At 37.5% G+C, this 26,769-nt stretch overlaps 1 protein-coding gene across 4 annotated transcripts in view; it reads left to right on the top strand.

Annotated features, from left to right (window-relative positions):
- The window catches only part of TCERG1L (transcription elongation regulator 1 like), a 183,575-nt gene that overhangs the window by 109,662 nt on the left and 47,144 nt on the right, over positions 1–26,769 (top strand). For all 4 annotated transcript variants that reach the window (XM_034436484.3, XM_034436485.2, XM_034436483.3 and 1 more), the window contains exons 5-7: positions 5,010–5,135; positions 21,243–21,337; positions 22,621–22,709. In XM_034436484.3, coding sequence (XP_034292375.1) covers positions 5,010–5,135; positions 21,243–21,337; positions 22,621–22,709 — 310 coding nt within the window. The remainder of the gene's footprint in view (positions 1–5,009; positions 5,136–21,242; positions 21,338–22,620; positions 22,710–26,769) is intronic.

Genomic DNA, 26,769 nt, shown 5'->3' with positions numbered 1-26,769 from the left:
CTGGTTTGATGAAAACCATGATGAAAAATGATAGGGAATGATGGAAAATATATTACATAAGAATATGTAGGGATACTAAAAAAAAACCTTCTGAATACTAGAAAATTTAGAATTTTCAAATTTTTACAACTTACAGTACGAAATGTACATAAATGTGTGCAAAACATATTACTAGAGAAATAAATGCACAACTTCATTTTACAGTGAAAATCTGTACTCCGAGCTCCTGCTTTTTTAAGGAGAGGAAAAACAGCACATTAAAGTGGAAATCATTGATGTTAGTTCTACATTGTGATGGTTGAGGGGGGGAGGACAGGGGGAAACACGGGTAACAAAAGTAGCCTAAGTGTATTTGCTGACTTTTGTCACTGTGGCTTTTTCAAGTACTAAATGAAAAATGTGCATGCAGAGAGTGTTGATTAGAAAAGCAAAAAGTACATGAGCTAGGTCAGAGTGGATATGCAAAGGCTTGAAAAGCAAATCAGAAACAGGAAGTCTGGTTCATCCTTATGTTTACCTAAAATAAAGGAAACGGATTGAGTAGAGGGTTCAGGAGGTTCCATTTCAAAAGCCAGCTTGCTTCATCTGTATTCTGAATAGAACTTCATCAGGGTGTGACCAAATGTTGAAAAGGACTTGTTGAGATACCCACCCTATGACATAGTCTCTGCCATGCGCTTGTCTGTACAAGGGAAGCAACATTTGCCTACAGATTCAAGGAAGAATTGCTAAGGATGTGCTAAGCACTCATATATAATTAAACTATGTTTTTTCTAAAATATCCAGATTAAACACCTGTACAATATTCAGGATGACAAGAAACATGTTTGTTGGATTCTTTTTAGAGGGGTGTTCTTAGTCTATTGTTTTAATTGGAACTGCAATGCACAAGCAAAAGTACAGGTGTCAATCTCAAAATATAACAGGTGTTAATGAAAATATTTATTAAAGTATTGGTCCAGTTCCATGATTCTAGCAATGGAATGGAAATCAATGGAATTTTTAAGATCCGACTTGTTCTCCTCTTCAGATCAATGAAATGATTAGCTCTGAATTAAATTAGGTACATTGTGTAAAGGTGTAGAAACGGGCCTGGTGGCTCAGCTGACTGATAGCATTGTGATTAACACCAGCTGTCTGCAATTACTATAAGTTCGAATCTCACCAGGCTCAAGGTTGACTCAGCCTTCCATCTTTTCTAAGGTAGGTAAATTGAGGACCCAGTTTGTGGGGCAATAAGCTGACTTTGTATAAATATACAAAAGTATGAAGGCTATTGCTTAATGCATTGTAAGCCACCCTGAGTCTCTGGAGAAGGGCGGCATATAAATCAAATTTAAAAAAAGAAAAAGAAAAAAAAGAAACATGGACTTGATAGGTTACTGTGTAAATGTTATTATATTTTCTTAGGACTGTGGTCTGGAGAAAAGGACATATTATTTTATTATTATTCATATTTCTATGCCACCCACTCTCCGAGGACTCTGGGCGGCTTACACCAAAGACAGTATACTAAATAGCATATTGCCCCCTAACAATCTGGGTCCTCATTTTACCCACTTCGGAAGGATGGAAGGCTGAGTCATCCTTGAGCCGGTGAGATTTGTTCCACTGATCTGCTGAACTAGCAGTCAGCTGAAGTAGCTGCAGTACTGCACCCTAACCACTGCGCCACCTCACTCTTCTATGTAAACATTTGTCCTATGTAACCCAATCCCAGTCCCACTCCCATAACTGTTTGCCTTTTATGGATGGTAAAGTCAAGCAAGCAAGGATTAATCGTATACTTAATGATATGTTTAGATTATTCTCTATATCTAACTCATTGTTTTTTATTATTGCAGTATGACCAGTTTGGGAAATGCAGAAAAGTGAATAGGGGTTAATGAAATATTCAGTCTGATATTTAGTTACTAAAAGCTGAGCCAATATATAAAGATGAATTTGGTTAGGTATTTTGTCTCTTAACAATGAAACTGCTACCTGTTCTCATAGTAGAGTGAGTCACATTTCAGATACTACTGGAGACAAATCCTTAAACTGAACATCTGATAATCTGAAATTATGTTTCCATGTATAGGTAGCCTCAATTTAGGACAATTGAGCCCAACATTTCTGTTCTTAAGCAATACAGTTAGTTATTAAGTGAGTTTTTTCCATTTTTTGACCTTTTTTTTGCCACAGGTGTTAATCATTAGCTGAAGCACTTCAGTTGCTAAGTTAGTAACATAGTTGTTAAGGGAATCTGGCTTCCCCATTGATTTGCTTCTCAGAAGGTCATAACATGACCCTAAGACATTGCAACCATCATAAATATGAACCAGTTGCCAAAAGTCAAAATTTTGGCCAAGTGATTCTGCAGTATGAAAAGCAATCATAAGTCACTGTTTTCAGTGCCATTGTAACTTTGGACAGTCACTAAATGAATGGTTGTAAGTCAAGGATGACCTGTAGTGGAACTGGTATCTAAATGGGTCAAAATAATTTTCTAGTCCAGAATTGGTGCCTGACACTCAAAGTAACTAGTTTTATAGCAAATGCAAAAAAATAGCATCTGCAAAAAAAAAAAAAGCATTTGTAGATCTGAAGCATACTTTCGCTATTAAAGAATAATACATTTATAAAGTGCAAGGTGTCCTTGGTTACCGACCACTCATTCAATGACTGTTCAAAGTTATAATGGTGCTGAACAAGTGGTAGCTGCCATGATCCTTGAAGTTCCACTATCCCAGGCCATGCAATCACCATCTGAGCACTTGGCAATCGGCTCACGCATCCTAAAATCATGTGATCGTCAATTACAATCATCTGGGCCAGCTTACCAGAAACAAAGTCAATGGGAAAACCAGCAAGGCAGGTTGTAAATCACTTCAGTAAATCTCCCACCCGGTCTCCCTTCCCCCCCTCACCCCAGCAACAGCTATCTGAAGTCTAGATGGCTAGACTGGTCCCTTGTGCTCCTCTCTCAGCCAGCAGTAGCCACTTATCTGCCTTTCAATCTCCTAGCAAGCTGCCTAAAACTTGCAACTTCCTGCTGGCTTGCTCACTGGCTTTGCTTGTGGGAAGCAGTAGGAAGTTGAGTATAATGTAATCATCTCACAGGTAAAGGTAAAGGTTCCCCTCGCACATATGTGCTAGTCTTTCCCGACTCTAGGGGGCGGTGCTCATCTCTGTTTCTAAACTGAAGAGCCAGTGCTGTCTGATGATAATTCCGTAGTCATGTGGCTGGCATGACTAAACGGTGAAGGCATACGGAATGCTGTTATCTTCCCACCAAAGGTGGTCCCTATTTTTCTACTTGCATTTTTTACACACTTTCGAACTGCTAGGTTGGCAGAAGTAATGGGAGCTGACCCCATTACGCGGCACTAGGGAATCGAATCGCTGGACTGCCGACCTTTCAATCGACAAGCTCAATGTCTTAGCCACTGAGCCACCATGTCCCTATAATTATCTCATAGAACTGTTTAATGACCTATGAACCTTGCTTAACAATGGCAATGGAGACTGCTAGGACTGCTGTGTCCTAAATAATGCAATCAAATGATGTTTTACTTCAAAACTACTTTGCTTAGCAATACTAATCTGTTGTATTACCATTGTAATGATAGGACTACCTGTGTATATGGAGAAGATGAATATCAGGTGGATATTTTTCTTCTTGTTCTTTGTCTCATCATAAAAACATGGTTTATGAAACACCCACCTTTTGCTCTCATAAGGTTGAATCTTATTCAGCCAACAGCACCCACTCATTTTGTGGTATGTCTATATTTCAGCCATGCTTTCACCTCCAGTTTCTTTTTGCTTGCAAGGATGCAGTGAATGTAGTAGCAAATCTTAGGGAAAAAAGTATGTATAAATATTTATCCAGAAAACTTTGAAAGCTGCATTGTAAATTTATCCAGAAATTGTTAGGTTAGAAGCTCTAACCTAACAATTGGTTAGGTTAGATACCTCTGGTATTTGCCCAGAGGTTGTTATAGACTTCTCTTCCCTTGTTGTGGTAACAACATGCTTTGCAAACCACATATAGCTATTTATTTAAAGAAACATAATCTATTTTAGTATACATTTATTCTCTGAAAGATATATCCTTCACATCTCCAACTCTTCAAAAAGAATCTTGACTAGACCAACTTATGTCTATCAGTTTATACTTTGCTAATAGCCTTTCATTGTTAAAACCACTAATATTGCCATTAATTTTAATATTTTAATTGAATCAATTCATATCTTGTTTATTTCAAAAACAGATAGAACATTAGTTCACACTTGAAAATGTCATACCTGGATTATGCTAATAGTTGATTGATAGGTTTTTATAACTATGATGTCCTTGCACTGGATATAAACTTCATATCCAGAAGAATCTGCTCCTAGATCTGTATACTTCTATTTCTTTCTTTTTTATATACCACAATTTTGGCTAAATATTTAGAAGCTGTATGCATTTAAATTGCTAATGCTGACTTTTCAGGCCATGCATACAAGACCAACCGGCCTATTTGAACAATTTGATTCCAATTCATTTTTCCTGTGTGTTCAGCTTGATTGTGTGATAAGTTTTTCCTCATGTTCAAATGGCCCCTTACAGTGTAGGACTTTTCCCACTTAACTTCCTGGAATCCATTCTCCCTTGAATTTCATTTAATTTAAAGAAGTCAAGTTAAAAATGCTTCTTTATGCAAAACTTTACGCAAGAAAATGGAAGAACCTTCTTTCTCAATTTTCACTAGAGATTTATATTTTGGTTGTGCACTGTTAATTATATTACATTAGCAAATGCTTTGCATTGAGTATTACTATATATTGTTTTATTGCAGGTTGTACTATACTATAATATTTTGATTTTCCTGTTCTGCACTTAGTTATAATAGCACATTACCACTACTAAATAGTTTAGTTTCTGATAAAATCTCACATTTATGACTACAAATTCAGTTGCAGGATCTTTGCACATTAATGTAGTAAAAAACTCAAATGTTTCTGTTCTCTTTTGTATGCAGGTATTGCTTCTAGACTCGAGACTCGCATGACTCCTCTGATGCCAGCTCAAGTCACCAGGGTAGCGGCTATCTCATCACCAGCTGTGACGTTCATGGCAACCAATTTGGTGGATCAAACATTAGCAGGTGTGTTTATGTTTCGCTATACTGATTATCCCGCTAAAGCATATGTTGTGTATTTGCATACATTTCAACCAAATTGTTTCCTACGTTGTACAGTAATGAAAAACCCCTCTGCTAACAGAAGCATTTGTCAATTGAACTAAATCTAGCATGGTTACGTAGCAACTGTTGTAGGATTTGCATCAATTGAAGAACAGAGGAGATTTCTTTTTTACAAAGTCTGTTCCAGAATGGTTTTTTTTTTCTTCTTCTTTTAGACCTTGAAATCAAATAAGTGATTTCCCCCACCCCCATTTTATTAAATAAGACTTGAGCAGTAACAATTTAAAATTCTCCATCCCTACAAGCTGCAAAGGAATATCTCTATTTATTAGAGCAGAAGCCACATCTCCACTAAAATGTGTTTTCATGGTACAGGAATGAATATATCTGTTATGTATTTAATATATATAGTTGTGTTAAGCCCTGCTAAAGTGAAACTAACCTTTAGATGACCTTAACTTCAACTGTTCTGGAGGAAAACGTAGAACATTCATATTTGGGTGGACTTTTCAAGTAGTATAATTGGTTGAGGCCCTGTGGGCCCAGAGTATAAATTACAGGAATTTGCCTGTTGTAGTTCAGTTCCAGTTGAATCAATAAATGCTGTTGTATCTATGCTGTCTGTTCTTGCCTACCGTATCCCACAACATAATAATATCTATATAGTTTCTGTAATGACTGGGAAATTATTTGAAACTCCATATTTCTCTCTTACCTGTCATCATATTATCATATTCCTTCTTTGGCTTTCTCATCTTCAGGCTCACCTACTGTAACTAGCCAGCTACCATTTAGACACACAAAGTGAAATTGTTTTTTTTTTTTCCTCCTCTGAATTGTCTTAACTCTTTACCTTTTCCACAATTTTTTTCCTCCTCTGGCCCAAGATGTAGAGGTAGGAGCCTGGTGGGTGAAAATTAGTGATTCTTCAAATGTTCAATCTGCTCAGATTCTAATATAAAACTTAACTGATTCACACTTCCCGGACAGCAGCTGTTATTTTTTGCAGTTGTCTGAATGTTGCAAATGTTTAAACTACTTTGCTTTAATTCTATACTCATGCAAGAAAGGGTGTAATTGTCTTAAATTCAGATGGACAATTTTATTCCACTGGAAGATCATAGCTTGGTTTTTCAATCTTCATCAATCAAAGACTGCAGTAGATACTAACTTAAAACACTTTCATGTAGGTTATGGTATTTTGTCTCCTGTGGACAACTTTAGGACAACTTAAGTGGCTCAATGCACTTATTCTGATGCATTTTGGTCAAAACCTGGAAAAAAGCATACCATCAAAAAACCAATATCACCTAATATAAAAGCTGGTAGCAATGTCTTGAGTATTTTCATAGGACACATTGATGTCAGTCTGATCATGTTTTACTCAATTTATCCAGTTGTGTAAGTGAAGCATAAATTAAATATACAGGTACCGTGTTTCCCTGAAAATAAGACCTTGTCTTATATTTTTCTGAACCCTGAAATAAGTGCTTGGCCTTATTGCCATGCGGTCAAAAGTCCGATTGGGCTTATTATCAGGGGATGTCTTATTTTGGGGAAAACAAGGTAGGCTTTGTTGTGCAATATACTAAGCTAAATTATGGGTTTGCCCAACATACTAAATTGCTTTTCAGTATGTCTTGTGAACACATTGATTATATAACATTGTTTAGATCAAAACAATAGAAGAATAAGACAAATACATTGTTCAAATTCACGTTCGAGATCAACAATGAAATATTGTTTAATGTTCAATATTAATGAAATATTGAATCAGTAGCATGTCTTGTTTAATTTTCCTTCTAGTAAATAACTCTAATTCCAAGAAACTGTAACTCTTAGCCAAATATTATTTGGTGCAATTGTTCAGTGTTTCTCATATTCCTGTTTCTCATAAATTTATGAATGCATAAAACTGTTAATATCACTTCAAAGACTTTGCTTATATTGGTATCAACTTTGTATGCCAGTTCTCTATTCACAGATAGTTTATGGTGAATGGATGAATAGATTAATTTGTTCTGTTCCACAGTTTGTTGTTCCAAAAAATGGCCCTTAGCCTAGTTCTGAAGCCACCAGAATGGCCCCCTCCTAATTCCAGAGCTAAAAAATGGGCCAAAAAATGATTTAATTCGATTTTAACTGGTTTTTTAAATTTTTGTATTTATGTATCTTATTGCTTGGCTGTTCACCGCCCTGAGTCCTTCGGGAGTAGGGCGGTATACAAATTAAATAAATAAATAAATAAAATAAAAATAAATAATACATCATCTTACAGCATGGATGAAATCCAGCAGGTTCTGACAGGTTCTGGAGCAGAAATTTTGAGCAGTTCGGAGAACCCACAAATACCACCTCTGGCTGGCCCCATAGTGGGGTGGGAATGGAGATTTTGCAATATCCTCCCCCCAGGAGTGGGCAGGGAATGGGGATTTTGAAGTATCCTTACCCTGAGTGGGATGGGAATGGAGATTTTGCAGTATCCTTCCCTGCCATGCCCACCAAGCCATACCAAGCCACACCACGCCCACCAAGCACACCCATGCCCACTTTACCGGTAGTAAAAAAGTTTAGATTTCACCACTGGCTTACAGTCATATTTTTCAGTAAACACTTTAGTATATTTTAACTCATTGCAATTGTTCTAACTCTTTATTAGGTTATAGAGTATTGTAAAATACAAAATACAAAAGTAAATAGAAGAATAATGGGGGAGGGGAAAGGGGGAAATGAAGTAAGGAAAGATAAGGAAAAAGAAAAAGAAGCACTGACTTCCGACTGTCTCTGTTACAGTAAAATAAGGCATTAACATCAAATCTCAGCTTTTTGCTTTTCCATAATAGTATGAACAAGTAATTCCTATAAAGATCTATCAGTCTAATCTGTAAGACCCAAAGTCAAAGTTACATTCTTTTCCATATCATCAATGTTTTTAACTCTGATGCAGAATTCGAAAGTGCAAAATCTTCTGGATAACTCAATGTTGGATGAGATTAATTAACGATTGGATTTAGCAGAGTCTCAATTTCAGTCCTTTTAGATGCTGTCTGTGGCTCCTCTTCTCTTTCAGTTTAGATTGGAATTTACCACATTCAATTCCTTATGTATTCTAAGATACTCTCCGCCTCTTGCTTTGTTAAAAACCTGCACCTGTTTCAAACAAGAATATCTGCATATCAACTGAAATAATGCATTGGGAATGTAAAAGAGCCTGCCTTTTTAGACTTAAACAATAGAGACATCTGATTCTGTTTGTATATTTTGCAGCTGCACCTCGTTAGTTAGATACCTTGCCTAATCCTGTGCCCAAGTCTTCAGTTTTTTCCCACCAGTTGCTACAGACTTTTGCAAATTTACAAAACAAAGTATTTTGCGAGAGAAACCATGACCACAATATTATTAGCATGTGGGCTAATGTGGTAGAAATACATGCTTTAGAGATAAAGCTTTGACATTTTTATGTGTATGGTTCAAATTGTTTGAGATTGAGTTTAATTGTTAATTAGAATTCCATTCTGGAAATCACGATCAGTTTATAGGAACAAAATATACTTTATTTCCTTTGCTAGACCTTTGTTGTACCTTTTGGTATTTGGGTATATTTTGTAGAACCTGAGAAACACATATTTTTTTGTGTGCGATTTCCTAGATCATTGTAGAATAAGGATTATTTAGAAGGAGGGTGGCTACTTGGAGTTTTTGTTTTAATCTAATATTACAGGCAGCACTTTTGAGATGGATTTACGTTATTTAAAATTTTGAATTCTTTTGTTAGTGATTCAGACTTGAAGGTGATATTATCAGGAAGAAACTGAACCATAGATGCATTTTGGGCAGCTTTGATAGCATCTCACATGACATACAGACAATTGTATGTGTTGTGGCCTGCCAGTGCCCTGTGCAGCTGGTAGCTGATTCTGACAGCAAGGAGGCTGGTGTGATTCACCAGCAGCCTGTGCAGTTAGCACCCGAGTCAGACAATGAGGAGGCTGGAGAAGATTTGGTGCCAGAGAAGGGGATTCAGCCAGGGCCTTCAGAAACTCCAGAAGCTCCCATAAGTGAAGAGGAAGAAGAGGAGGAGCCTCTTCTCAATGCACGGGGGCGCAGAGCTGCCAAAAGGCAGGAATGGCTCCTCAGGAGGAGGTCTCCTCGAGAGTAAAGCTTGGGGCTAATTGGCCACTCCCCTAGCCTATTTAAGGAATGGCGATGACTGAGGCAATTTGCAGAAAACAACTTCATTCATATTCCTTCGCGTATTGTCTCCAGAAACGTCTGGTTGGCTCTTGTTTCTCTCTTGTCATTTTTCCTGCAAATTGCTTCTGGGCATTCTGCCAACCACAGTAAGCTTATAGTTACCTGAAAGACTGTGCCTCAGAATTCAGTTATTATTCCTTGGACTCTTGTTGGCTGTTAATGAAGTTAAATTAACAGCCCTTGTTCAGAAAAGACTGATTTAAACTGTACTTGTGTTTGAACAACTACTAAGAAAGCTCATTAGTAGTCCTTAATTAGTAAACTAAGGTTTGTACAGACTTTGTGTGTGCTGCGTTCTTTGTGGTCCGTAGCTGAGGCAGAACAGTATGTTCTCACATGACTTATTTTCTATCCATCACTGCTCATCCTTCAGTAGAGCTATCTACAGACCCTTCGCATTCCAGCCTTTCATCCAGCCAATATAATCACACCCAAAGCTTCCTGGTTAGCTCTTATGGACTGATTATCTGGATAGAGGCAAGAGGGAATGAGTAGAAAGGAAAGGGTGGAGTCCAAAAATCAGCAGGAAGGAGGAATATCAACATATCAACAAGTTGAGATCTTGTTAAGCCTGTTTCTCACAGCAATAATTATAGAATTATTTCTGAGGAGAATGCCCTTCTCGTATTCAATAACCTAGCAATTTCTAATTCAGCTCTATAATGGTCTTGGGGAATAGTCTTGGAGTATCCTGAATTTAGAGTCTTGGGGACGTGATGGTTTGGACCAGTGGTGAGTTGCTACTGGTTCACCCCGGATCAGGCAAACTGGTAGCAGCGGTAGGAGGCTCCGTCCACCCACCCGGATGTCTCTGCACATGCGCAAAAGCTTTTCCAATGTACAGAAGTGTCGTGCATGCACCAATAGCAAACAAAATTGAAACCCATTACTGGTTTGGACCAGTATTGCTTTCCAGATGACAGGTACAGGAAATGGACATCTCCAATAATCTTCCAATTAGAAAAAAAGGCCTGTACTCTGTTCTCTCATGGGTGTGGGTCAGGAGCCAGGATTCTAATTCAAACTCTGGTTCTGACAATGTTTCTCCAGCTCAGTCAGTGGGTAGTCAGCCTCAGGAATCTTCAAGCCATGATTCATCAGAGAAGGCTGAGCAATCATAGGCATGTCCTAAATCAGCTGGAGCAGTCAGATGATGACGCTCATCAGCATCAGACTTTGATACATGCAGCCGCAAGCAGAGCAATGGCAGTCAATGAGGGTTCTCACTAGGCAAAGGGCACGGCTTGAATAATTGCAGCCAGCTGTGTGCAGGCAGATTTATGTAGCTGCTGTGTGTTCAATCTTTGTTGGAAAGAACCATTTGAAACCCTAGTTTGTGATTCTTGTTCCTTTGTTTACTTATAAATCCTTGACTATTGGATTGGCAGACAATCCAACCTGGTGCTCTGACTTCTTGGACCACACTCTATGGCAGCCTAGACTTCAAACAGATTTATTCAGGCAAGATCCTTTTGTACAGACCCTGATTTACAATTCTGTCTACTGTTATCTCCATGACTCCATAGCAACTGTGTCTGAATGTGTATGCCCGCAACCTAGACAGAACAGATTGGTGTCTGGGAAGTGCCCCCCTTGGTAAATCCAAAGAAGCTTCCCTAATACAGGTAGTCCTTGACTTACGACCACAACTGAGCCCAGAATTACAGTCATTAAAGTTGTTGCTGTTGTTAAACAAGGCACCCATACAATCCCGGCTCTCCCCACTATAGTCATTATGTGCAGAGCATAGAGTTCCTCAAGGGTTGTGAGATGTCCTGTTTTTTTTTTTTTTTAAATGATTTATATGCCGCCCTTCTCCGGAGACTCAGGGCGGCTTACAATGCGTTAAGCAATAGCCTTCATACTTTTGTATATTTTTATACAAAGTCAGCTTATTGGGTCCTCAATTTACCTACCTTAGAAAGGATGGAAGCTGACTCAACCTTGAGCCTGGTGAGATTCGATCTTACTTTAATTGCAGATAGCTGGTGTTAAATTACAGTGCTTAGTCTGCTGAGCTATCCAGGCTCCAGGGTTGCTAAATGAATCATCATAAATTGAGGATTACCTGTATATACAGAAGCTGTGCAACAAAGACAAATTGGTTTTTGCTTCGGGGATTATATTTATGTTTATTCAAAACATTTATATGGTTATCCAACTCAATGTGACTCTAAGGGGTTATATAAATGTTTTAAATAAAAATAATTAGAAGAATTTACTCTCAAAACCTAAAATGTATATCTGTCAGTATGAATGTTTTTCTACAGGTATGATCTGGTTACTGTAATAAAATAATTGAATCCATTAGAAGCTCATTTAATTCTCCCTGACTGGAGAATTAAATAAAAACGGGATTGCTAAATTATCTGATTGATACTCCCTTCCTATAGTTATTTCCTATCTTGGTTGCCATACACTACAAATGTTCTCAATTATATGAATTGTTGTCTTTTCTTTTTTGAACTGACCTGTGTTTTCTTGTCCTGTTAGGGATATAGATTGACAGAAATGCAATCTACTTTACTACCTATGCTAGATGGGAAGAATTCCCATCCATTACTGAGTTTTTTTAAAAAACATGTCCATTAAAAAACAATTAAACATTTGCCTGTTTTCCTAAAATGGGAAGGCTATACTATACAACTTCAGCTAATGGCATGGTTGTTAATAAAAAGTCTGTGAGAAACTTTTTTTGGGGGTGGCCTGGTATTCTATTTCATATAAATGTCCCCCAATGAAGCATTTTTAAAAAGTTCCTCAATTTAGCTCTTGTTTAAAAACTATTCTATTTAGAAAGTGTAACCCGTTTCAGAAGCATATTCCTTTTCAGATACATCACTCTGAGAGTTTATATGTGTGTCCAGGTGGAGATTGTTGAATGGAGAGGGATAAATACCAAGTGCCATTCAAAGCTGTCATCTATACTGTGATGAAATCCATTGTGACAGATTTTGCAATACCACTCCAGTAGATAGCCATGGTAGATTTTTTTTTTTTAAAAAAAAATATTTATATTCTTACCAACTCTCCTCTTAGCACTTTTTCATCTTTTTCCTAACTTGGCATGCTGGATAGCAGGTAGTGGGTGAGTGGGGGAATCAATAAGAAAATAAGGTGACAGTAAGTATAAGCATCAATAAATTCACATCACTCCATGCACATTTAGAAAGCGGTACACACATATTGTAGATACTTGGAATGTACAATCTCCACACCCAGACCTTGGGATAACACCTAAGCAGGGGTGAAATATTCCCGGTTTGGACCCAATCGACTGATCTGGTAGTGATGGCAGCGGGTGGTTCGGAGAACTGGTAGCAAAAATCCCTGCCCATCCCCCATGCCCAGCTGAGCCGCGTGATCATCAGAGGCTTTTTTTTTTTTTTACTTTTAAAAGCATTTTTTCTACAACCTCTTTGGCTTGTAGAAAAAATGCTTTTAAAAGTAAAAAAAAAAAAGTTGGCCACGCCCACCCAGTCACATTACCTCTCACCAAGCCACGCCCACAGAACCGGTAGTAAAAAAATTTACATTTCACCACTGAACCTAAGAGCCTTAAGCAGCAATGTTTCATAGAAGTAAAAATTATAAAGAACATGCGGAATATTTATATTTTGACTGGCTTTAAGTTCACTTAAAATCAGCTTGCATAAAGAAAGGAAAACACAACTTCACAGTTTACTACAAATTATCCATTCAGCTTGGTATTATTGACATGTATTGGCAACGGGATTTCAGATTGGAGATTTTGAAGCCCTATCTAGAGATGCCAGAGGTTAAATCTCAGTCTTCTGCATTCAAATAGGTGCTTTTCACAAGTTACAATCTCTGTTTAGTTCTGGAAGAATTATAGCCACAAGAACAAAACCATTCCAATTCAGTGTGCAATTTTCGTATGCAACCTGCAACAGAAATGGGAATAATTTTGAAGCAAGCTCTTTACTGGAATTTGGAGTACATTATTCCCCTCTCCATATGCTTTATTTTATGAGAACTTTCTGGGTCTTTTAATCATAACCAAAGCAGAATGACTAAAGCAGATATCTCTAGTTTTTTGCCAAAATAAAGATCAATAGCTTGGGCTGAAGGTGAATCATGCATTTCAATAGCAATGGGTTATCATGAGAAATCCAGTAATAGAAACAGAGGCACGGTAGATTCATCGTATGTGACATCTTTTTCCCAAAAGGGATCTATTGATTTATTGTTTGTAATCTGTATATCATTGTCTCTTGCATCCATGATTGCCCCTGAATTCTGCCATTAATCACAACTTGTTCTTTTATCAGCAACAACTAGAGGGAAATGTGCTGGGTTATGATGCTTTCTTTTTTTAACAGGAAAGAAGCTTTTCAATCAACCGCCATTCATTTTTTAGTAGTTTGGTTCTGCCTGTCACCTGAGACATTTCATGCTTTAAGGGCCCACGAATCAATATTTATGAATAACGAAAATGTTCCATGTCTGCTTCCCGACTGGAAAAAAAGAGCTGCTTTTGAATACATTTGCAAAAACATGACAATTAAGATACAAATATGTTCATAAGCCTTTATTGACATAATAAGAATGAACATCTAACTGGATTACTCATTACTTACTGCATAAGACTGATTGTTGCCAATATTTCAGTTACTGTGATTTAGAATATTTTGATTGTATTATACTTTTTAATGTTTAGTTTATTTGATTAATGGAAAGAATTTATAGCACTGTTGTTATATTTCATCTAAAAAGTATATGAAATGGCTGTTTTTGTAGTATACTGGCTGAAATGATGATTATTCATTAGAAAGTATGTTTTATATTCACTCCTGAATTTCATTATAATAAATTACTTAAAGACTCTTCTTATTCTCTAGCCAAAGTTAGAGGATACTTTTAATTCAGCATTTCCCTTCATAGTAAGAAATTCAAGAAATAGTATTTTTCTTGCTTGCAAGGGATTCCACTTTGTCATACATTTTATTGTTTTTATTAATTTTATAATTTTTGAAGATTTGCACAAGAACACTAGAAATGGCCTGCTCTTTCTTTCCTATCTCTCTCTAAGGATCAACACTTCTCAATATTATAGTTCTATCTACTGTGTGCAACCCATCACTGGCCAGAGATCACCTAGCTGGTTTTTTGCCTAAGGCAGGACTAGAACTCATTCCCCTTGTTTATAGCCTGATGCTTTAACCACTACATCAAACTGGCTCTCTCTCTTGTGTGTGTGTGTGTGTGTGTGTGTGTGTGTGAGTGTGTGTGTGTGTGTGTGTGTGTGTGTGTGTGAATATAGCCACCCACTTCCCCAAAACAACCAACGATTAGCAATGGATTTTAAACTATCTTAAGCCTTGGTAGCTCAGCAGACTAAAGCACTGTTAAGTAACACCAGCTGCCTGCAATTACTGCAAGTTCAAATCTCACCAGGCTCAAGGTTGACTCAGCCTTCCATCCTTTCGAGGTAGGTAAAATGAAGACCCGGTTTGTGGGGGCAATAAGCTGACTTTGTATAAAAAAGAACACCGCTTGGGGGTGGGGGGCGAAAGCCCTACTAAGCAGGTATATATAAAAAGTATGAAGGCTATTGCTTAACGCATTGTAAGCCGCCCTGAGTCTCCGGAAAAGGGCGGCATATAAATCGAACAAATAAATAAATAAATAAATAAATAAATAAATAAATAAATAAATAAATAAATAAATAAATAAATAAATAAATAAATATCTTCCTGGATCACATTTATAGCAACAATCTAGTTATGAAATCTGTAACAAGGCTGCCTAACTAAATATAATTATTTAATACATCTATATTTAAAAAATGACTATTTTTTAAAAAAAATCAGATATGAATTTTTTTCTTCTGTAATATTCTAGAGGATGTGAATTAGTTTAAATCCATCCTATTAGTATGACATACATTCACAGACCACTCTATTTCCTGTGTGTGTGTGTGTGTGTGTGTGTGTGTGTGTGTGTGTTTATAAAGCCTGAAACTGTCATATATTTTTTCTTCCATTCAGTCATGTCCAATTCTCAGAAACTGCCTGGACAAGTCCCTACAATTCCTTGGCAAGTGGTTTGCCATTTAATCCTTCCTTGGGCTGGGAGAAAGTGACTGGCTAGAGACAGTAGTGGTTTCAAATCCCGTCGCTACCGGTTCGCTCATGGACGCACGCGCGTGATGCTTCTGCACATGCGCAGAGATGTCCAGGTGGGTGGGCGGAGTCTCCCACCAGTAGCAACCCGCCACTGGCCAGAGATCACCTAGCTGGTTTTTTGCCTAAGGCAGGACTAGAACTCATTCCCCTTGTTTATAGCCTGATGCTTTAACCACTACATCAAACTGGCTCTCTCTTGTCATGTACATGTCCCAAACAAAAAAATATTTTGTTGACTGCTTTCCATATTATGTTGATTTTAATGAAATGTTTCATCATATGGAGAACTTTCACTATCCCTGTATAGTATCAGTTCCACCATGAAATAAGCTCAAGCTGGCTATCAATCTTTAGAAGCTGACTATTACACAAACACTCCTCTAATAATTCCTATACAACCAGTATCCACAATGCATAGCAACAAACAAATCCAACTTCCAAAGATGAATAGACCGGACAGGATTTTGGACAGAACTCATAGAGTGGCAACATTCTTCAGTAAGAATTTATCAATAATTTAACCATGCTATTTTACTCTAAGAATTCTAGTCATGCTTTATCTTGGTATCATGGATTCCTGCTAAGTATGCTACCAGTGGCATACTGGTCCTTGGAGTTTGGAGTCCTTGAGTCAGAAAATGATGGTTCCTTTGTAAACCTAAACTTTACACAACACTTTTACATGTGTTGCACACTAACTTAAACATGTGTTTAAGTTAGGCCAGGAGTTTTAAAATTCTTAGAATATTTTAAGTCAAATTGCTCCTGCCCCATATATACTTCATCAGCATAACTGAGACTAGACTAGACTAGACTAGACTAGACTAGACTAGACTAGACTAGACTAGACTAGACTAGACTAGACTAGACAATAGGTTTATTGGCTGTGTGATTGGACACAGAAGGAATTTGTCTCCAGTGCATCTCTCAGTGTACATACGAACAACAAAGCGATGTCATAGATCATAAATCCTAAAATACAATTATAAATCATAAGATGTAAACAATATGTGTCCCAAGATAATGTTGCAAGATCCAATCTGGGTTGGTCACCACGACCAGAACATTCTGCTAAAGAGAACTTCCCTGAAAATGGGCTCCAGCATGAGTCTGAAAGCTTGGAAGAATAAACCTCTGTTCCTGGTGACCGACCCACATTGGATCCAGTTCCTTATCTTATATATCCATGCCATTGCTAAATTATGTGATTGTGACAATACCCTAGATTTGTTTCCACCCTAAATTCATGGTTGTTATCTTTAAAAGAACAACAACATACATTTTCCAGTGTTCCTAAGAAATTAATAATAGCAATAAATCCTACTGAAATTACTAAACATTTCCTCTGAATGAACATGAATAGAGTGGACCTATACAAATGGATATATTCTTCAGTCAGTTTTATCCTAGTAATGTACTTTGCTTTTACAAACCCATTCTCTGTTTTTGCACTGTTTATATTAAATAAAACAAGACTTCATAACCTCAAATGAATTTTGATTGCCTAGTGTTTTGTACTGCTTTCAAGCTGGAGTTTATTTGATGACAAAATCATGAGTGTTAGTGGAAGATCACAAAATGAGAAATACTTAGGGATGTCAAAGTGTTCTGCTGCTTAAGCCCTTGGAGAGTAATTGAATAGGCTTAGCTTTGCTAGAACAGGCAAAACATCAAAGCCAATTATGTTTGCACAAAAGTCCTGGGCATGGAGGTTGCTTTGCACATCTCTATAACTGTTGCAAAATCAATGATTGTTAAAGGAATATTTCCTACAAATCAAAACAACTCCAGTTTTCCCATTGTCGCCCAAATTCACTTTCCAGCAGGCATATTAAGAACCTATTATTCAAAAATGTTCATCCGTAAGACACTGTATTTTCTAAACAACACATTAGTTGAGCCTGCAATTTTCGATAAGATAAATAAAATGTCACGGACATTAACCAACTTGCAGATGAAAATGTCGAGTGTGTGCAATTAAACAGAAGTGGTCTGTTTGCTTATGATCTTTTCTAAAAACCTACATGTCCAGTTTTGAGAATTCACATAGTTCATCATTCAAAATAGGTTGGGCTATTTCACAATTTTCTTCTCTCATCAAAGGATGGCTTAGTTAGAATTTTTGTATGAAGGTATGTTTTTGGGTCTCCATTTGAAACCACTTCCAAACAGAAGTGAACAAATTTCCTATCATTTTAAACACCAGCAAAACTCCTAGAATTAGCACCAAATAGGTTCAGTAATTTTCCCTATTTCTTCAAGGGAAGGGCAAATGGCACCTCCTTCATTGAATACGCCAGATGTTCATGATTCAGGAGGAATTCAATATAGTAGTTTTGGGCTTGCTAACAACCCATGCAAATGTTGTTATGTAGAAACGTGTCCTCTGTGCTCTTGGATTCTGCTTCAACAGAATCCAAATAAAACTTCAACATTAAATACCAGAGAAAGTAAAATAAACAATGGCTGAAGCCTCATGGGTTCGCTACATCTCTCATAATTCTCATATTCTTGTGGCCTTTCAGGCATGAACACCAAAATCTCATGTGATTTCAGACATTTTTTAAAATAAAAAGTCATTCCTATGAGCTTCATCCAAGTGGAGGCCGTAGGCTTCCAAGTGTTATAACATCATAATGCATATTATTCCCCTTATGCATTTGCTAGCTTGCAACACAGGTTCAAGTGGGTAAACCTTTCATCATGGCATCCTCATGCGCATAGCTTTTTTTTGTGTGTGTCTTCATGCTTAGAGTCATAGAGAGTATATGCAGAATGACACACATGATGCTGTTGACACTTGCATTAAATATATCAGTGAAGACACCTATTGCTCTAAATAGCATTTGAACACTGTGAAACTGCATGAAGAGAGGGAGTGGAGAAAACAAATGCAATATCTCTCACCCCGCCTCCCTTGCATTGCTTTACCTGTTACTCCAGTATGAGTAACTTACAAGGGTGAGAACCTCATAATAACACACACACAAAACAGGTGTTAAGCACAGAAAAGACCCTGTGCTGTCACACCTCCACACACAAAACAGGTGTTAAGAGTCTTTATTAAGGCTCCCAAGCCTGGATTAGTATTGCCCAGAAATTCCCTTTGCCAGCACCAACTCACCCCACAATGAGTTCCACAGGCTGCTCAAAAAAAGCCAGCACTAGTCCACAGCACAAAGACAAGTCCCCAGGGCAAAGGCAAGTCCACAAGGCAAGTCCAGAGTTCAAAAGGCATGATAGCAGTAGCACTTAGACTTACTGTATTTTTCAGTGTATAAGATGCCCCCCCCAAAATGGATAAAAATGTGTGTGTGTCTTATACAGCGAATGTTGCCAAAGCCCCGCCTACCCACCAAACCCCACTCTTTGGCCTCTGCCTCCAAGCAATTTGCCTCCTTGCAGCAAACAGAAAACAGTGGTCAGCTTCAGCACAGCCTGATTTAGCATGAGCAGCTGATTGGTGGTTGGATCAGCCTCCTGAATACTGCCTATCAGCTGTTCCAGGCTGCAGGGATTGCCACCACCTATTGCTGCTGTCCATCATCACTGCTGCCTATTGCTGCCTCCGAGCGCCCCATTTTTGGCCTCCATGCATCCCATTTTTGGCCTCCGAGCGCCCCATTTTCGGCTTCCGTGCACACCATTTTTGGCCTCTGCATGCCCCATTTTTGGCCTCCATGTGCCCCATTTTCAGCCCATTCTGGGCGGCAGGGATCGCTGCCACCACCACCTATCCCTACCACCTGGAACGGTCTGAAAATGAGAGGCGCAAAAGCTGAAAGTGGGAGGCGCAGAGGCCAAAAACGGGACACATGGAAGCCGAAAATGGGACGTGCGGAGATGGTGATAGACAGTGGTGGTAATGGGCAGCAATGGTAGCAATGGGTGGTGGTGCTCCCTGCAGCTTGGAATAGCTGATCATGTTCACAGCAAGGAAACAGACACTCTCTTTGCTGAGCTTAATAACTGCTTCCTGATACATCCCATCAAGAGAAGCAAAGCTGCCTCCTTGGAAGTAGCCAGGCTGACATTTTTGTTTGCTTGCCTCTTCTCAGCCCTAGGTGCTGAGAGGAAGCAATGAAGAGGAGGAGGCAGTTCTTCATCTCCACTTTGGGTGCTCTCTGCACCCAAAGCTTCTGGGCTTCCCAGCTTCAGCTGTGCCTCTCCTGTCTCTAACTGAGTCAGCTGCTCTTCCGGTTGCTCCCTTGTGCTCATCCCTTCTACTCCTGACTAGTAGCCCTTGTCTGCCTCCCCTCCTGACATGCCTTTGACCAGGGCCGGATTTAGATGAAAAGAGGCCCTAGGCTATTCCACTTATGAGGCCCTTTCACCTATAGTGAAAATGTAATTTTAATTTTGCTAACAATTTGAATGTAGGCCCCTCTTGATCTTGAGGCCCTAGGCTGAAGCCTAGTTAGCCTATAGGAAAATCCGGCCCTGCCCTTGACCAGTTCATCCTCCTCCAAACTAGCTTCTGGAGAGGTGCCTGGGAAAGTGTCCGGGACAGTTGTCACACAGCCATTCACTGATGACTATGAAACTGCCCTTTGATTTTCTTGAAATAAGGTCATTTTTGGAAAACCTTTTTGACTAATGCTGGTTAGATAAAATCAGAAATACAAATTATGGAGATTGGCATTTTGTGCAACATTGCCTTCCCATTATTTAGCTATTTGCTATGCAATAAATACTTTAGATAAGTTTTAAATCTGGATACAATGTTAAGCTTTTTAAAATTCACATGTTATCTCTTCCTGGTGGATTAATGTCACATTAGCTGCAAGGGGTTATGTAAAATGGGTGGTTTTAAAATCAGTCTGATTAAAACTCTTGACATGGATGTGTCCTTTGGTTTTCCTAGGGCTTATTTATTTTTAGAAAGATTGGGAAGAAATTCAAGTCTATTTTCTGAACATTGGGGGAAATGCCCTTCGTTTTGCAAAAATGTCCGCCTGCCAACTTTCTGTCAATTATCTGGTCCCAGAATGGATCTGTTTGTGGAGTTAAAATGAGATTAACTAGCCTAAGGCTCTGTTACTTGTATCTTTTTATTTGCATTTGAATTTTCAAAATTATGAATGGGATTTCATTGCTGTGTACACAGCTGATACATCAGTCAGACAACAGAGCCCTCAGCCATTATTTCTATGAAATCCGAAATCTGTCCAGAAAACCATTGGCAAAGAAGAGAGAGCAGAGTTTTTAATATACTGGTGTGTGTAGGTCCCCCCCTCTCTCTGTAGGGGAGGAGGGGAATAGAAAAAATAAATACGCAAATGATTTTGTAGATTCTTTGACAAAAATGGGTTGTTTTTATTCAGTAAAAGTTTTATGTCAAGAATCAACATTTTAAAACATGTCTTAAAGTCGCCAAGTTTGAAAACACTGGTTTAGATTGAAACTTTCAATTCCCTTTTTCTCAACATAATTGGCATAATTCATTTCTGTCAATTATGATTAACAAATAATTTAATAATAAACTTTGAAGGTGCTGAAAATATAGTTTTGAATTATAGCACGTGTACTGATTTTCGAAGAATAACATATCTTTCTAAATGAGGATTTCTGCTTTTTTTTTTTTTTAGCTCAGATTTACAGATCCTCCAAGTGAAAAAGAAGATTGGTTCTTTCTGGGTCTTATTTAATTGTTTTGTAATTGCAGATAAAGGGAAAAAAACAGATAGAACATCCTGCCCACCAACCCTAATTTTACATACTGAAATGAAGAATAAGCCAGCAGAAAATGAACATGAGAAGGTTAGTTTCTTATTGTTTAATTCTGAATTGAGAAAGACATTGATTTTATCCATAAATTTCTTCTGCAACACAGATACAGTATATCCCCAAGTTTGCACATTCAAGAATTTGTTTCTCTATCCTCCTGCTTTGCTTCATCTTCCATCTCCTCACTGCCAGGAGTGTGGGCCCAGCCAGAGAAATCTGACAATGGATGACTGTGAACTGGCAGATGAGAAGAGTTCATCGGAAAAAGAAAATCCATTGAGAATGTTTGGATTAAGAGCTCCCTAGAATCTGTAATTATCATTATTGAGATGATAAGCAAAATGTAAATTGTGAAAACTGTGTTGATTGATAAAATCACAGTTCACAATCACAAAATCGAGTTATATATCCAGAGATCCAGTTTGGTCTACTGATTAGGGCAAAAGACTAGAAAGTGGGGAATTGTGAGTTCTAATCCCGCCTTAGCCATGAAACCCAGCTGGGCGATTTTGGACCATTCACTGTTTCTCAACCCCACCCACATCACAGGGTTGTTGTTGTGGAGAAAATAGAAGGAGGAGGATTGTTTTGTGGGTATGTTTGTCACCTTTGGCTATGAATAATGTGTGTGTGTGTGTGTGTGTGTGTGTGTGTGTGTGTGTGCATGTATATTGCAATACTGATGAATATCTGTCGCTTGGGTGTAAGATGAGGGTGAAGGTTCATTCTCCGACCTTGTGGGTTGATTTCCAAACATTTCATTACCAGGCTAGCTAACATCTTCAACAGAGTTTAGGGGATGTCATTGTCAGTGTTGTTCTGTTTATAAGAGCTTCAGGTGTGGATGTGTCAAGTCATGGTCAGCTGTGGGTCTTGTGATAAGGAGATTACATCAGGGCAGGATCATTAGGAGGTGAAGAGCTGGTGGGGTGTAATTGCATGGGTTGATTGAGGGCCGGTGCTGTTTCTGGTTGGTTGTGTGGTTGATTTGGATTCTGAGGGTTTTGTAGGCTGGTTGTAGGTCAATGTGTCGGTTGATGGAATTGTTTGTGGAGTGCCAGGCTTCGATGAAGAAGAACATAGACACTAATATCCCCTAAACTCTGCTGAAGATGATAGCTAGCCTGGTAATGAAACATTTGGAAACCAAGCTACAAGCTTGGATAACTATGAAATAACATCATGTGCACTATCTGGGCCTCTCTGAGGAAAGCTGTAATCTACCAAATTTTTAAGAAAATGCTTCTTAGAATATAAATAAAACGCATAGTATAACAATGTCTTTTGCTGATTAATCTTGTTTCTTTTTTCTGAAGACTCATTCTTTAAAACTACTCACAGATGATGAAAACACTTCAAATGTCAACAAGCCTGTTGCATCTACTCCTGTTCCAGGATCGCCCTGGTAAGTACCTTGAGGAGTGATATTTTTTCCTTCATTATTTGGGCTATTGCCAAGGATAAATGAAAGATCTGCTATATCATTGTTAACGAAAGAAAAAGTGAAACATAATGGTTCTTGGCTATTATCCAATGTTTAACACTTTTCTTCAGAAACTGACATCTTGAATATATCTCAGTGCCTTCACAACTGCACAAATCAATGAAATTGTGCTCCATCCCTTATCCTGACATTGTTGCAAGTCTGAGGTTCGGTATCAGTGATGTAAAAAGGACATTAAAGAAAATATAACCTGAAATTTAGGCAGTATACCTGATACGCTCAAATAGAGATATCTGGAAATGAATGCCATTTAACTCAGTGTGATTAATTTCCAAGTAGGTATGCACAGAACTGTATTGTTCAGTAATAAATGTATAGGATACTTCTGCAAGTATCTTGGTGTTTGTTTCATTTTTAGGGAAATATTTTTTCACTAATTATATTGATGTGGTTTAATGCAAAAGACCTCATTTACCACTTCACCTACATTGGCTCATCGTGCTGCTAAATCAAGTGATCTATGATAGAATCACACTGAAACATGGAGCAAACCTTTAGAGAATATATTATTAATTCGAGCTTCTTTAGATATGAAATCAAAATATCAGTATATCAAAATCCACAAAGAATCACCACATCTGATAAAAGTGTGGAATTGATCCCCAACCCTTTCTATTCATAGGCTGGCTCCATGCTTCTTCTTCTTCTTCTTCTTCTTTTTTTTTTTAAGTTTTATTACAATTTTACTTTCATCATACATATTTTATGAACAGAGTGTTGACCGGGTCATATCTTATTCATCTTATACATAATAATAATTTTAATATATTCTAATCTTTCCATTTTTTCAATATTCATCTCTTTTACATAATCCTTTATCGCAAATTAATCATTTTTCACTATATCTTATTATTTCAGCTTCTGCCGTATTATTCTCTTTCCATAATTCTTTATCATTTTCAATTTTTACACATAAATAACATCACTTTTATGCCCTATATTTCTCCTCTCTTGAAATTACACCAGTTATTTACCATATTTCTTCATTTCCGGAAGCATCTCGGAAATGAGCCTCGGTGATGCAGCGGACTAAAGTGCTATTAAGTGCTAGCACTTAGCTGCCAGCTGCCTGCAATTAGTGCAAGTTCGAATCTCACCACGCTCAAGGTTGACTCAACCTTCCATCCTTTCGAGGTAGGTTAATTGAGGACCCGGATTGTGGGGGCAATAAGCCAACTTTGTATAGAACAATACCGCTTAGGGCCAAAAGCCCTAATAAGCAGGTATATACAAAAAAGTATGCAGGCTATTGCTATAATGCATTATAAGCCGCCCTGAGTCTACAGAGAAGGGCAGCATATAAATTGGACTAATAAATAAATAAATAAATAAATAAATAAATAAATAAATAAATAAATAAATAAATAAATAAATAAATCTCTCAAATTCTCCCTTCCCAATCATTGGCATTTTGAATTTTCATTCTAATTTGCATTGTTATCAAAATTAGTAATGTTATTAAATTACTTGTTTTCACATTTCCATCTACTGAGTTTTATCTTAAACAAGTTCTATTCATTCATTTAGGCCTAGCCTAAATGGTTCTTAATTGGGATTTAAAATTTTATAGACTTGGGGGTTTTAAATTGGGAAGCCAATGATTTAATTCTTTTTAATTATCTTAACTTTTGTATTGTATGTATTTTTAATCTTGGCTGTTCACCGCTCTGAGTCCCTTCTGGGAGAAGGGCGGTATACAAATTAAATAAATAAATAAATAAATAAATTCATCTTTACAAAATAATCACTTTCATGATTTTGTTATTCCAGTTTCAACATTATTACTATCTTTACATACTTCTTTGTCATTTCATGTTCAATTCTTTCACATAAATAACATCACAGTGTGCCCTATAATTCTTCTCTCTTACAATCTATATTGTTATATATATATATATTTACTAATATTTACCCCATTATCATTTCTCCCTTCTGATTATTCACCTTTATCTATCATCTCTCAATCTTTTTGGAGTCCAATTTTTTAATAATTTTTTGCTCAGCCTTCTATCTCGTTTTAACTTCTCAGTTCTCTTTTTTATTTTTATATGTATTACATTTTAATGTCTGAATTCCTTTTATCTTTTTTTGCTGTACTATTTGAGCATCCCTCACCAAGACTTTCCCTTGTCTCTTCCAAATATTTCCCCTTTTCCCTTTTAACTGTTTCTTTTTAGGGAGGCTTTTCTCCCTTTCTTCTCTACTCTTTCTACATTACAAAACATTTCTGTGATATTGTCCACCTGATTCTTATTTTTAATACTTCTCTTCTATGTTCTTAACTTGTTGTATCTCATTTAAATTTCCTTCTTCCAAATCCTCTTCACTTTCCTTTTTTATATATTTCAACGAATTTTCTGTTTCTTTGTTGCCTATTAAAGATTCACACATATTTTTAAACATCAGAAATAGCTCTTCATACATCTGCAACTCCATTTTGTAACAATTTAAAAAAATATATTAACACCTCCCCAATTATCTCTCTTCACAATTAGCCAAAATTTAGAGTCTATTTAATTTTCTTGTTTCTCCTCTTTTCTTCCTTTCTTCTTCAATTATTCCTCTTTTCTTCTGAAGGAAAATGTTCTCCTAAATTATTAATAATCCAACTCCAGAAATAATCAAATCCAATTAAAAAGGCTGTTTTCCAAGAGAGAAGGGGAAAAAAAACCAAATGCAAAACACAATCACTCCTTAAATGTTCTTACAGTGTCCAAATTATCTTTTTCTATATGGCCAAGATCAGGTCTTCCAGCTGCTACTTCTTTTTTGTCTATTTAAGTAAAGTATTACTGTACTTTTTATTTCCTACAGTAGATGGCACTCTCCATTTCTATTCCATACAAAATATTAAAACCAGATAATTGTAGAAGTAGCCAGGAATTTTCTCCCAAGAATCACTTTTTTTCCCTTTTAAAATGTTTTGCTTTCCCAATTTTCCAGGTATTTTCCAGGTATTTTCCAAGTCTTCTTGGGCTTTTTTTCCCGTGTATGTGGGTTTTTTTCCCCAAGTGCCAGATAGCCACTAATCCAAGCTCAGGATTTCTTTTAAAACTCCGATTTCAATTTTTCCATTAAATATAAATTGGCAATTATGTCACCCAGTTCCAGCACTCAGTCCAAATACTGCTCCAGCTCAATTCTTGGATCTGGTTGTCCCAGCTTCAAGGTGGCCACCAGAATATGGCCGCCACCCACGCTGCTGATCTGGAGAGCTGTTTCTATTCCAGCAAGGAAATTGCCAATTCCTTGTGGTCCACAAAATGCCTCTCCTTTCTTTACCATCCCTACAAGATGGTTATGGCCCCAAAGCCTCCCGGCAGTGGTTTGTCTGACTGGATTTCATGGGGCTCATCAGAGCCCACTATTTTTCAGTCCGTTCCTGCCGCGATGCCAAACTGGAAGTCCTGGCTGGCTCCATGCGTCTAATGGATTCTGTGGTTCTTGTGACAATACCAGGCAAACACTGGGATGTCAAACAGAAACAAGATAAGGAAGTTTTGAGAGATTTCAAGTTATGCAGTTTAAAATGTTTTCCAGACCAGTTTTCAACCCTATAATAGTTTAGATTGAAACATTCCATTCTTTACAGTATATTGAAATATACTATATAAACAGTTAGACTTATATATCACTTCATAGTGCTTTACAGCACTCTCTAAGCAGTTTACAGAATCAGCATATTGCTCCCAACAATCTGGATCCTTGTTTTACAGACCTCAGAAGTAATGGAAGTTTGAGTCAACCATGAGCCAATCAGGATCGGACTCCTGGCAGTGGGCACAGTTAGTCTGGAATACTGCATTCTAATCACTACACCACCACAGCTATTGAAATCCTTGTATTGGAATCAAACAATCCAAGTTATAATGTCTTGGTTTGCTCTGTATCTACAAGTGGGCATACATGTACCAATATATCTAGATATGATAGTAAGAAAATAGCTAAAAGCTTATAAAGT

The sequence above is a fragment of the Pantherophis guttatus genome, chromosome 6 (genome assembly GCF_059756535.1).
Source record: "Pantherophis guttatus breed Tessera chromosome 6, ASM5975653v1, whole genome shotgun sequence".
NCBI lineage: Eukaryota > Metazoa > Chordata > Lepidosauria > Squamata > Colubridae > Pantherophis > Pantherophis guttatus.
The sequence above is the reverse complement of the archived record's forward strand: the minus strand, read 5'-3'. Positions and strand labels throughout refer to the sequence as shown.